The sequence below is a fragment of the Cebus imitator genome, unplaced genomic scaffold (genome assembly GCF_001604975.1).
Source record: "Cebus imitator isolate Cc_AM_T3 unplaced genomic scaffold, Cebus_imitator-1.0 Scaffold13, whole genome shotgun sequence".
NCBI classification, from domain to species: Eukaryota; Metazoa; Chordata; class Mammalia; order Primates; family Cebidae; genus Cebus; species Cebus imitator.
In genome coordinates, this window is record NW_016107328.1 from 6,215,323 (window position 1) to 6,229,169 (window position 13,847).

The 13,847-nt window shown below is 40.5% G+C and overlaps 1 protein-coding gene across 4 annotated transcripts in view; it reads left to right on the plus strand.

Annotated features, from left to right (window-relative positions):
- ASAP1 (ArfGAP with SH3 domain, ankyrin repeat and PH domain 1) overlaps window positions 1-13,847 on the plus strand; it is a 407,759-nt gene that overhangs the window by 313,810 nt on the left and 80,102 nt on the right. For all 4 annotated transcript variants that reach the window (XM_017499205.2, XM_017499197.2, XM_037728520.1 and 1 more), the window contains 4 exons: window positions 2,446-2,533; window positions 5,167-5,215; window positions 11,262-11,425; window positions 13,232-13,365. In XM_017499205.2, the coding sequence (XP_017354694.1) occupies window positions 2,446-2,533; window positions 5,167-5,215; window positions 11,262-11,425; window positions 13,232-13,365 (435 nt within the window). The remainder of the gene's footprint in view (window positions 1-2,445; window positions 2,534-5,166; window positions 5,216-11,261; window positions 11,426-13,231; window positions 13,366-13,847) is intronic.

The window sequence follows — 13,847 nt, forward strand, 5'->3', positions numbered from 1 at the left end:
TTCTTGGTTGTATCTGTTAGTAAGATTGTTCAGAAACACCAGAGAAACCTAGATTTTGGGAGAATAAAAAAAAATAAAGTTAACCTTCTGTTATGTTCAAATGTGAATAGTGTCTAAAAATATTAAATTTCCCTTTTTTTTTTCTTTTGAGACAGTCTTGCTTGGCTCACTGCAACATCCGCCTTTCAGGCTCATGCGATTCTCCTGCCTCAGCCTCCTGAGTAGCTGGGATTACAGGCATGCAACACCATGCTTAGCTAATTTTGTATTTTTAGTAGAGACAGGGTTTTGCCACATTGGCCAGGCTGGTCTCAAACCCCTGCCCTCAAGTGATCCACCTGCCTCAGTCTCCCAAAGTGCTGGGATTACAGGCATGAGCCACTGCACCTGACCAGCTTAAAAATCATTAAATTTTTCAAAGGCAATTCTTCTCTGCTTAATAGACCTGAAACCTCTTGTTATGCATAATCAACTTAAGCATGGGTAGTTCTGCCTTATGTCTTGTGCAAATCTTCTTCAGCAATTTGAGTACATTTCTTTTCATCTGAGCTAATGGAAAACAGCTGCCCAACCTTCCCGATAACAACCTTCTTATACTTGAAGATGGTCATGAAGTCACTCCCTAGCTTTCCCTCCTCTATACTAAGTAATGCTTCTTACTCATCTTCAGAGTTTCTGTTTTCCGCCCTTTTAATCATCTCTTGATCTCCCCAAGCTTTTCTGCATCCTTCTTTAAATGCAGGTTCCAAATTGGAACATAATATCGTAGCAAGAGTTCTCACCATTAACTGGGTCACTACCTTTTCAGGTGGTCATATGTTATTGTCATTTATATGAGAAAGTCAGCAATTTTATCAATATCCAAAAAGATGAGATGTAAAACTAACAGTTCCTTTTACAGTGGGCTGAGTCTGCTTTGTGGCTACAGATTCTGATTTTGGAGTCTTGAGGCCTTTAGCAACTCAAACTTCAGCTGTTCTAAGAAAAATTTGCAGACCCACAAGCTCCTGCTCCCCTTCTAGGTTTGTTGACAAGTTCTGGAGTACAGGAATCTTCCCAAGCACTGTTTTCTCTTAGGCAAAATTCTCTTGTACTTGACTTCTGGTTCCGTTTCTAAATCAAAGGTACATGCATTGAACACGGAATCCCCTGGGTCTCTCACTTCCTCTCACAAAGCAGTTTGCTTTGGAACAGATAGATGTGGGACAAAGGGCATTGTTTTCTATGTCTAATGTCATTGAAATCACAGAGGGAGAAAGATCTTGAAAATGGTCCAGAGAGCAAAGGAAGGTAAACAGAAATGTTTAATGCCTATTATTTAGGAGAGGTGGCAGTGTGTCATTGAAGTTGTCTTCATTGTATGCCATCTCTGCTATTTCCGACTTTGATTGGCTCACTGATGTGACTTGTCTCTAACTCCCTCCCCCTTTCTTTTCCCTAAAAATTGTAATTCCTCAGTTGGAGATGCACCTGGTACTAGGATTTTGAGAACCACAGCTCTCAGTTGAGACAGGGATATAGGTCCAACTAAATAGTTTTATTGCTTATTTCTGCAGGCTTCTCAAGTTCAAGTACAGCCCAGCCCAGGCACTCAAACATTTCATTCCTTGGTCAGCTTCTGCAGGAAGGGGGAATCCTAGCCATTGTCCAGCATGTGACCTTGGACATGGGCAGGCAGGAGAGTGTTTTGCCCAGTGTTAATATGTGGCAAGACTTGCTAAGTTAGCATGACTATCTGGATACTGTAGGGTCTGTTTTATATGTGTGACCAAGAGATTTCCTGATAAGCTATATTAAATCCTTCTTAGATTTTCTCTCTCCCCAGATATTGGGGTTCATTAAGCACTGCCTCACAGGTAGTAATTGTCATTGTACTTCTGAGAGAAGCAATGTAAATTCTGCATGACAACCAAAATTAGTTGAATCCATGGGTATCTGGAATATCAGTTTGGGGATGATTGATAACTGCGATCATTTTGAATGAATGAATGCAATATAGCTTAGCTACATTTCACAGTAAGATACAGTGTTAAAAGTGCCAGCTGTTTGTGCTTAGGTATGTGTAGGTTCCAGAAAGGTGCATTTCCGCGGATCATGCCTACTGTTCATTGGAAGTAAGGTGAATTATTTTTTATTCCATTCTGAAAAATCACCAGGATATTTATGCACAGTTTAAAGACATTTAGTAGGACACCTAATTTTTTTCCCCATCTTTAATGAGATTCAGAGTTCAAGTGAGATAAATAAAACTTTACTAAACTTACCAGCTTGTATTTATTCTTGCAGTAAACTTTGAACAATGCTCAAGTGTCTGTTTCTTCATTGCTGAAAATATATTTTTGTACCACTGAGCAGCCCTTGTGAACACCTGCCCTGCAGGGCACTGAGCCTGCAGACAAGAGAGTAGCGTTGCATATAACTTCTCCATTTTCCCTTTTTTTCCAGTCTAACAGGCAACCAGCTAAGTTGAACCTTCTCACCTGCCAAGTAAAACCTAATGCCGAAGACAAAAAATCTTTTGACTTGATATCACGTGAGTCCTTTTTCTCTCTCTCTGAGTTGGTTATTGTGGCTTCTAACACCTGCACATTTTCATTCTCCAGGTATTTAAACAGCAGCTTTTCCAAGCAGGGCTCCTCAGAGTTGGCATTTGAACAGGTTCTTGTTATTCCTGCATGTGCAGCTCTGGAAAGATGCCCCAGGTCTCTGAATTTCCACTGAGCCCACCTGCAGTTGACAAGGCAGTGTCAGATCTGACCAGCAGTAGAATAGAATCTAGTATTTGTACATAGAACTAGACCAGTGCTTGACTGTGAGTACACAGCTTTATCCCCTTGGAAAGATGTTTCTAAGTATATTCCCATTTCTCTCTTAGATCTACTGAATCACAGTTGTTGGTATAAGGCCCAGACATAGTTTAAACAAACAAACAAAAAAAGCCCCTAGGTGATTGTAATGTGCACCTGTGGTTAAGAAGCACTGATGTAGACTTGGGAATGCAGGTATGCCAATATCTATGTACAACGAATTTGCCCAGAGTTATATCCCTGCAAAATCTGGCTCCTAAAGGAAAAATCATTTTTTTGCTTCCAAGCAGAATTGCCTTCAACCTTCGTGAATTGATGGCACTGCACCCTATCACTTTTCTACTTCATGGTTCAGAGCTTGTTTTTCTCTTGTGATGAGAGAGCATAATGAGCTACCCACCCCACAGCCTGTAGCCTGTGCTTTCACAGTGTATAGAAAGTTGGGGGAAGATGTTTTTCCTCTAGGCCAGCTCCCATGGGTATGCTTATCGACCCACACTGTAGCTGAGAGGACCTCTTTTTCTAAAGAGAGGATGACAGAGCCAGTGAAGTGACTCTCATGAATATCCTGAAATCCTGCAACACTCATCTTAAATATCCCCCCTTCTCTATCACAGCCCAGCAAGGCAGGCCAACAGCCAAAGTGTGTGATCTGTGTATAGAAGCACAGAAATATTTTCCTGACCTTTGAAACCCTTTTGATGCAGTTGTGTGAATGGAAGCTCAGGAGTCCTGACCCAAAAGATGGAATCAGTCATGAGGCTCTTTAGATGTAGTGTAAGCTGTATTCTGCAGCATCTATATGAAGTTTAGATTCCCTGTGGTTTTCATGACCAAGAGATTTCTTGGGTTATTGGTAAGAAAGAAATATGAAAATTTGGAATTATTTTATGACTTCAAAAAGCCAAGAGCCCCTAGTTATGAGAATATATAGGTTATTACTAATAGTTGTCAGTTACAGAGCATCTGTTACATGCCAAGTGGAAAAAAAAAAAGTATTATTGCTAATCCTCACAAAAGCCTTATCTGTTAAATACATTATTGCTTATCTTCACAAAAGCCTTATCAGTTTTCCCTTTACAGAAGAAAAAACTGAGACTCCAGGAGGTCCAGTGAGCTACACAAGGTCACACAGCAATAAAGCAGAGACCCAACCAAGGCTCTCAGGCACTGCCACCCATGGCATGTTCTTTATTGTTTTGTTTTGGTTTTTGTTTGTTTTTGAGACAGAGTCTTACTCTGTCACCGAGGCTGGACTCCAGTGGTGGCAACCACAGCTCACTGCAGCTTCAGCCACCCAGGCTCAAGTGACCCTTCTCCTTCAGCCTCCCAAATAGCTGGGACCACAGGTGCATGCCACTATACCTGGCCAATTTTTAATTTTTTGGTGGAGGCAGGATCTCCCTATGTTGCTGAAGCTGGTCTTGAACTCCTAGGCTTAGGCAGTCCTCCTGCCTCAACCTCCCAAAGTGTTGGGATTACAGCCATGAGCATGATGTGTTCTTTGACATACACGTTGTCTCTCTCTCCAGGGGAGATGAAGGATATGAATGCCTAGCCTGTCACACAGGAAGTGCTCAGGATGTATTAGTTTGACCTGAATATGTTGAAGCGTTCTTGAAATCCTGAATGTTAAGAAAGAGCTTCCCTCATGTACACCTGCCCAAAGTATCCAAGTTAGGGCACGCCTTCCCTTACCTGGATAGCAGAGATTGAGCCCTTCTTCCTGCAACCTGATTGATCCAGAGAGTAGCCCCAACATCTGGGGCACAGTATGCCTAGTGTTGAGGGTGTTGGGGCTACTCCGTAGGTAAGTCAAGATCAATGGAGAACAGTAAATGAATCATTTCTGAAAAGGAGATTTAAAAAAGAAAGCACAGTAACAGTTGAATTGAAAGTGAAACAGAAAATGCTGAATTAGCTGGCACTCTCCAGTTTATCAGGAAAACCCATTTGGATCAAATAGGACCTTCCTCTCTCCTCACTGTTTATTCAAAAGCGGTGCCAGATGTTTGCATGGTATTTGTGGTTATTTTATTGCATTCTTGTTGCACTTAAGATATCTTGACAGAATGAATCATGTAGCTATTTTATTGCTGTGTGACCTTGTATAAGTCACTGAACCTTTTGGATCCTCAGTTTTTTCATCTGTAAAATGAGACACAGAAAAGGCTTTTGTGAAGATTAGCAATAATATACACAAGGCACCTGGCTAATACTGCTGTAACACTACAATAACATTAAAATCCTACTTTTACTGGGTTTTTTTTTTTTTTCCCCCCAGGAACTTAAATTTGTGTTATACCTGAAAGAACCCTGCTTTTCATGGTTTTACTTATTTTTCCTTTTTTAATTTTAGATAATAGAACATATCACTTTCAGGCAGAAGATGAGCAGGACTATGTAGCGTAAGTAGTTTTGAAATAATGGTGCCATGCCTTGGATTGAAAAAGCACCTCTCTCTTTACTATATATATCAACATTTTCCTTTCATTTGTAAGAACTTCCCCTGGTGGCTCCACGCTTCTTTCTCGCCCATGGGCTGTCACATGTTGCTCTTCTCTCTGTCTGTGGTTCTCCCTCTTGTCTACTCAGCAAGTTCTGGTATCTCCAGCAAGATTCTGCTTTAGCCCCACCCTCTCTGGGGTTATTGCTCCCTACTATCTGCCCATGGCTTCTTCGTACCCCTCTGTGATCCTCTGGTGCATGTCTGCAGCCCTGTAGAGACCAAGAGCTTTTTGAGGGCAAGACTGTGCCTTATGCATGTTTAAATCACATTCCTTGCCCTCAGGAGGAGCCTTTGCTCAGTTTTTGGTGGCCAAACATATCAGCCAGCCTACCTGGACGCTTGACCGTTACTGTAAAGAGAAGCAGGAGAGCCGGGTTCTGAAGGAAGGAACACTGGCAGATGCCTTTCACTGGGGTAGACAGTCAATTAAAGGGAACCTGATAAAGTGGCCAGGACCAGGTTTGGTATCACTGGAGTCCTGCACTAACCTGACCAGGTATGCAACCTTAGACAGTCCCTGGCCCCTTTTTTAAACACTGTCCCTGGTCCTGAGCCAGAGACAGTGTTTAAAAAAGTATCCAAGTTAGGGCACACCTTCCCTTACCTGGATAGCAGAGATTGATACCTTCTTCCTGCAACCTGATTGATCCAGAGAGTAGCCCCAACATCTGGGGCACAGTATGCCTAGTGTTGAGGGTGTTGGGGCTACTCCATAGGTAAGTCAAGACCAATGGAGAACAGTAAATGAACAGTTATGCCATCTTCTTTCTTATAGCCTAGACTGAAAAAGGCAATGTGTGACTATTACAAATCTCAGCTGCCTGGGAGAGGGATGTTTTTGTTAAAGTGGGCTATTGGTGTTCACTTTTTTTTTTTTTTTTTTAATTTCTAACGAGTACTTGGGGTAATTTGGACTGAGTTTCATAAACTGTCAAACTTCCTGTCCCATTAGTGGCACACAATAAATGCTATGTTCCTCTCATTTCTTTCCTCTTTTATTTCTAGAGGGTCCCAGAATTCTTCTTATACCCTTTTTGCCTTACACTCACCTCTTTTCTCTCTTCCACTTGCTTACTTGCTTTTGCTTTTGCTTTTGCTCATGTACACACAGTCTTCTATGGGGAATTTTACCCTTTTCCCATTTCAAAGAAGAAATGATAAAGCATCAGAGAGAAAATAGAACATGGGTAGAAAAGATACAGAGATGGAAGGAACAGGATGGGGAAAGAAAGGTGAGAGAGAAGGTAGAGAGACAAAGGAAAAGGAGGGGAAAGATCTAAATAGCAATTCATTATTTGAATATTTAATGAATGTCAGCTGTATGACAAGACTATGCAAAGCCTTGAGAATACATTAAATGAGATGGAGCCCCTGCCCTGAAGGAACTGCATCTCTACTGAAGGAGGTTGTCAGTGTGATATAGTGCAGGTGCTAAGTGTAAGGAGAGGAGACCATGAGCTGAAGGAACAGACTCAGGGCACACACCGTCATGGCTTCCTGGGGCTGTTGCCCAGAGATGACTTCCTGGAGGAGGGTAAGCCTAAGCTGGCTCACGAACTTAGGGGAAGGTTATAAATACTCTACACTCCGGGTAGGAGGCTCTGATGGCTCAGAAGCAGGAGGATGGAATAGGAAGGAAGTGATTGATGACTTGGTGTTATGAGTATAGAGTTGGTGGACTAGAAGGTGACTGAAGTCAAATGAGAAAGGAAGAAGTCAGAGGGCTGTCCCTCCACCCACAGATTCAGGAAGAGGTACTGTTTATAATGAAAATGGTAATTTTTATTGAGATGTTACTGTCTTATTAATTCTTACAGCCCTGACTTTTGTCCCTAGTTTGCAAAGGAGGAAACAGAGGCACAAGATGCCCATGGTAAAAGTCCTAGTAAGCTAGGATTTGAAGCCAGACAGGATTCCACAGTCACCTTGGAATATTGTTTATCCTTCTCTGATTTCATTCTCTCCTCCTCGTTTCCATTTCTCAAAGCCCTAAGTGGAACACAGGTGAGTAATTTGGGTGAGGCAGGGAACACAACCACTTTCTCTTTGTTCCCTTGTGACTCAAACTCAGGCCTTCAATATTTTATTTACTCTTAGGACTTACAGGTAATTCAGTCCCAGTTTTGTTAGATATTGGTTTCCTGCCCATGAGGTTTAACATTTTTCAGTAAAAGAATTACTTGGCCCATCTTGAAGCTGTACATTTTGCACTTTGTAGTTTTGTTTTATTTTTGAGACGAGGTCTCACTCTGTCACACACACTGGAGTGCAGTGGTGTGTTTATAGCTCATTCGCACGCAGCCTGTCTCCCAGGCTCAAGTGATCCTCCTGTCTCAGCCTTCCAAGTAGCTAGTGCTACAAGCATTCATCGCCATGCCCAGCTAATTTTTTTTTTTTTTTTTTTTTTTTTTTGTCAGTAGCCATGAGGTCTTGCTGTTGTTACCCAGGCTGGTCTCAAACTCCTGAGCTTAAGCCATCCTTCCACCTCGACCCCACAAAGTGCTGGGATTACAGACATGAGCTACAGTGCCCAGCCTGCATTCTCTTTGGGTGCCGATAGTGACAGGGGAACTTTGTTCTGAGTGATATAGGAGGTAATGGCAGTCCACAAAGAAAGCACATGCTCCAGAGGGAAGCCACAGTTCTCCACTTACCTCCAGGTTACATAGAGGCAGTTTTCACTGCATTAAGTTTATTTTCATATGAAAGCGTTTGAAGAAATTGAATGAAAAAGTTCCTTCTCACTGAGGAAAGTATACAAAGAGCAGGTACATGTTAGACTCATTTGGCTTCTAATCCAGGCTCTGCTATTTAGTGGTTTAAAAAAAAAAAAAAGAGAGAGAGACAAGATCTCTCTATGTTGCCCAGTCTGGACTTCAACTCCTAGGCTACAACAATCCTCCCGCTTCAGCCTCCCAATAGCTACAACTGCATACATTCACTATTGTGGTTAGTGGCTTTTTAACCTTAGGCACATCATCTGGCTTCAGTCTTCTCATCAGTAATATGGGATTATGTACCTCAATTGCAGGACTTTGAGAGGATAAGATATGTAAAGCCCTTAGCACTGTGCCAAGTTATTTTTTATCTTCTAAAACTCAAAGGGACTTTTAAAGTATTAAAAATACAATTATGCATTCTTTATGCTTTTGAGTATGCTTGTTACTTGAAAATAATTTAAAAGTTTAAAAATATTGTCATAAATGATCACTGTGATTCTTGGTCCTTTTAAAATGTAGCCATTTCATTCCGCCAAATTTGAATTATTTTCTCTAGAAAATTATCCTTTAAATATATTTTTTTCTGATTATCATGACAAACTTCATTTGTCATGAGCTCCCGAGTAAAGAGGCAAATGGAAGGAACTCTGATAAAGTGAGTCAACAAAAGTATTTTCTTATCTTCATCTGGTCTGACACAATCCAGCCTAGGACCTTAGGCAAGTCATATAACTCCAGTTTCCTCATGTATAAAGTGTTATAAACCCTAACTGAGAGGCATGTTGGAAGATTCTACAGGTTGAATATCCCTTATTTGAAATGCTTGGGACCACAAGTGTTTTGGATTTTGAATTTGGGGTGCACAATCTGTATGTCAAAAAGTTGTAAGTATTTGGTACATATTGGATACTGGCCAATATTAGCCAAATTCTATAATGCCAGAAGAAAGCAAAATAGAGGCTTTGCAGTCAAGTGAAAAATCCAGTAACATCAGTGTCGCTGATAGAATGCAGTGATCAGTCCTGTTGAACCCAGGTTCTTGAGTTGTTTTTAACAAAACAATTTCTAGTTTCTAACTTGAGATTAACTGTTAGAAAAAATACTGTTTAATCTTCTAAAAGTTGCTAAATCCCCCCGTTCCTGCCACATCAAATTCCTAGACCGTTGGTTTTGAAATGTTCAGTTTTCCGCATTACAGTAGAAGTTAATTGTATTTCTCCCAACATACTGAAGGTGAGCGCCACCTAGAGTCAAAGGTGTGACTTGCATTATTCACATACTCCAAAAACATAATTTGTTTTTTGATTATTATGCTATCACTATTATTCAAAGCCTTTTGTATAGTGCTTTGTTTCATATCCATTTTATTGAGTGATATACGAAAAAATGGGAGACTCGGTTCTAAACCTTTATATTGCCTATTGAGAATAAACATTAGCTGTCTATGTAGTAACTAAGAAAACAAAACAAAACTACAGTGGTTTGGAAATGTTCTTCCTTTTCTTTTTAAAAAATAACTTTGGCAGCCAGGTGCAGTGGCTCATGCCTATATTCCCAGCATTTTGGGAGGCCAAAACAGGTGGGTCACCTGAGGGCAGGAGTTCAAGACCAGCCTGACCAACATGGAAAAACCCCATCTCTACTAAAAGTACAAAATTAGCAGGCATGGCGGCACATGCCTGTAATTGCAGCTAATCCAGAGGCTGAGGCAGGAGAATCGCTTGAAGCCAGGAGGCGGAGTTTGTGGTGAGCCAAGATTGCGCCACTGCACTCCAGCTTGGGCAACAAGAGCAAAACTCTGTCTCAAAAAAGAAATGAGAAGAAGAATAAAAAGTAAACGACTTTTTTCTCATTCACGAAAGTAATACAAGCTCATTATAGTTTTGAAAAATTATAGAAAGCACAAAGTCAAGCAATCCTCTATCAATTGTTTTCTGCAGAAAATTACTCAGAGACAACCACTATTGACATATTGGTGAAATTATTTTTGGCCTTTAATACATACATATATTTAAATTTGGGATTATATGATTATGTTAGTCTGTTCTCATACTGCTATAAAGAAATACCCAAGACTGGGTAATTTATAAAAGAAAGAAGTTTAACTGACTCACAGTTCCACATGGCTGAGGAGACCTCAGGAAAGTTAGAATTATGATGGAAGGGAAGCAAATAAGCCTGTCTTCACATGGCAGCGGGAGAGAGAAGTGTGTGGAACAAAGGGGGAAGAGCCCCTTATAAAACTATCAGATCTCATGAGAACTCACTCACTATCATGAGAACAGCGTGAGGGAAACCACCTCCATGATCCAGTCACCTCCCACCATGGGTCTCTCCCCAGATACGTGGGGATTATGGGGATTACAATTCAAGATGAGATTTGGGTGGGGGCACAAATCCAAACCATATCAGTCATATAATAGATTTTTTGGTTGTTGATTTCACAAAACACTATATTATGAGCATTTGAAATCATTATGAGCATCAAAAATCATTTGAAATTGTACACTTTAATGCCCACTTAACTGTTCTCCTTTGTGGTTATTTCATGCCTTATTAATCAACACCCTGTTGTTGGATTTTTAGGTTATTTTAGTAGCAAAGGGTTATTTTGTTTGGGACATATGGTAGTCATTTTGTATATAAGTAAATACCCTGCACTCTTCATTTAATATTATAAATGTCATATTTCCATGTTAATATGACTTTATCATAAGCATAAATTTTTGTGGCTCCTAATGAAATATCTCTTCATTTTCACTATTAAGTGTCCCCACTGACATAGTCTTGCAGAAAACAGATACCTTTTGCTAAACTCCTTTTCCTGTCCCCTGTCCATTCCTCATCATTGTTTTCTCATCCTTGCATTGAATGGGTCCCTCATTGAGTCCTCTCCATTCCAACATTCCCTTTATTCCATATGCCCACGCTGAAATTCAGTCTCCTTGTATATTCGTGCAAGTCCTCAGTTATATTGATATTTTACTTTTCTCACTCATCTGCTCCTCTCATCTCTCATTTTCCCCTATGTGTAACTTTCTATTCTTTAACTCTCACTTTCCTTCAAGTTGGATTTATTCGTTTTTCCTCGCTTTATTGCTATTTTGGAAGGGGGGGTTTCTCTTTCAGAATTACTTGACAAAAGTAGATTTTTTAGCAGTGGAGGAAGAAAACAATGTCCATGCTCTTATAAAGGCCTTTTTCCTCTTATGTTTTTGCCAACAGATGGATATCAGTGTTGACAAATAGCAAAGAAGAGGCCCTAACCATGGCCTTCCGTGGAGAGCAGAGTGCAGGAGAGAACAGCCTGGAAGACCTGACAAAAGCCATTATTGAGGATGTCCAGCGGCTCCCAGGAAATGACATTTGCTGCGATTGTGGCTCATCAGGTTTTTGTCCCACATTTGAACCAGCTTTTACAACATCCTTTCTCTTTCTGTAGAATATAAAATGATCTAGTTATTGAAAAGCCTTAACCCCAGTGGACACACCCACATACACACACACAACACATTCCCAACATGATAATTCCCACCGCTGAGCTGCTTTTACCTTGCTGTTTTCTCTACCTGGAAAGCCCCTCTTGCTCTCCTAGATGTCACTGCCAAAATACTACCTTTCCTATAAGGTCCAGGTATATAAACACCATGGACGTTATGGAGAGAGTAGGGGGCATGGAGTCCATATTTTGTATCACAGTCTGCCACTCACAGCCTGGACAATCTCACACCAAGTCCCTCTACTATTCTGATTCGTAGTTTCCTTATCCTAAAAAAATGGGTCAGTCTCTTTCTATGGCACGGTGGCTCATACCTGTAATACTAGCACTTTGCTGAGGCGGGCAGATCACTTGAGGTCAGGAGTTAAGAGACCAGCCTGCCCAACATGGTAAAAATACAAAAACTAGCTGGACAAGTTTGCAAGCACCTGTAATCCCAGCTACTCGGGACGCTAAGGCAGAAGAATCATCTGAATCCAGGAGGCAAAGGTTACAGTGAGCCAAGATCACGCCATTGCACTCTAGCCTGGGTGACAGAGCGAGACTCCATCTCAAAAAAAAGAGAAAGAAATGGTTTATGTGAAATTAACTGACATGTGGTACATGATTTTCCTTCCTTCCTACTCAGCCAAACCCTCCCTAAGCTCTATACCACTGTCTCCCAAACTTTTATTTTCAAATAGCGCTATATTATCTATGTATTGGCAGCAGCTAACATTGAATGCCCCTACCATATTGAGAATCGTGCTAGGTGTTTTGCTTATCTCACTGAATCTTTGTAGAAGCCCTGTGAGCAAGATCCTAATATTCCCATTTTCCCATTTTACAGGTGAGGAAACTAGGACTCAGAGAGGTTGAATGACTTGCTTAAGGTCACACAGCTAGTAGGGGTCAGAACCAGGATGCAGACGTGGTGTTCTTAAGCACTATATACCTTTTTTACTCTTTTACTTGTGAAACTGGATTTTCTACACAAGGTGCCATAAGGAGCTCAGAGAAAAGTCTCAGATTTTCTGCCATTATTGTGTACATGTATGATAGTGACACACATAGTGTCAGGGAATGGCAGACACGTAGTAAAATCTCAGGCATTGACCAGTCAGAAAGAAGCTTGACCCAGAGAAAGAACACTGAGGATTTTGCTAACATAGAAGTAATAGTTCCCACTGTTCTAGGGCCATAGGAGGTTGTAGAAAAAAAGGCCTTAGATCCCTAAACATTTGGTGTTCATTATTTACAGCTGTCTTATTACTAAGAGGTGCTCATGGGGAAGCCGTGACCACGAACTGGTGGGTTAACGTTAGATACAACGTGGAGGTTAATGATGGCTATAGAATCCATTCACCTGTGAGCAGTACTTCATAGACCTTCATTCAGTCCATCACTGTCAGAGGTGATAGTGGCAGTGAGGGAACATCTCTCACAAGTCCTAAAGGTATTGCATAGGATCTCGTAAGAAAAGCCTTTCTCACATTTTCACAAGGATAAAGTGTTTAATCTTGTTTGCGTTTCAGTATCAAAAGGAAACTGTTAGAGTAGTCCCCAGGCTAAACCACAAGAGTCCATTTCTTTTATTTAAGTCTTTCCTTCATGGTTCTTAACAAGTTGTACTGCTGTTGTTTGAGCTTCCTCTGTAGTTGGCACACTAAAATTAAATGTCTTGTTTGTTTCATTGTCTTCAAAATTCTTTCCACAGAACCTACCTGGCTTTCAACCAATTTGGGTATTTTGACCTGTATAGAATGTTCCGGCATCCATAGGGAAATGGGGGTTCATATTTCTCGCATTCAGTCTTTGGAACTAGACAAATTAGGAACTTCTGAACTCTTGGTAAGTAGTAACCTGTACTTGGGAAGAATAATATTGTCATGAGTAATTTTAATATATTGTTTGTATTTTTTTTTTGTATTCTGCTGAGTACAAAGGATTGTAATTCCTGAATTTTACGAGTTTGCATAGATGTTTAATATGTAACTTTTATGGTGTGTGATGCTGTTTCTATTTCCTGTTTGAAGAAAGAGCGAATCATACATGTCTATAATTAGCTCAATGAAACTGGCTCCTTTCTTTTGGGATGGGCTTCTTCAAAACAATTTTTTCTTTATGAATTAGTTTTCATATGACTCGCTGAAATAGCAGTTAAACTCAAATGTTCACATTACTTCACGGCTTCTGTTATAAGTAATGACTGAGGAGTTTATCTCAATTTTATTTTTATTTTTTCTAAGTTTGTGAAAGTACACATGAATTAGGAGTGGCTTGTTAACTATTGTCATAAAACCAGCTACTCGCTAACCCATAACTGCTTTTCT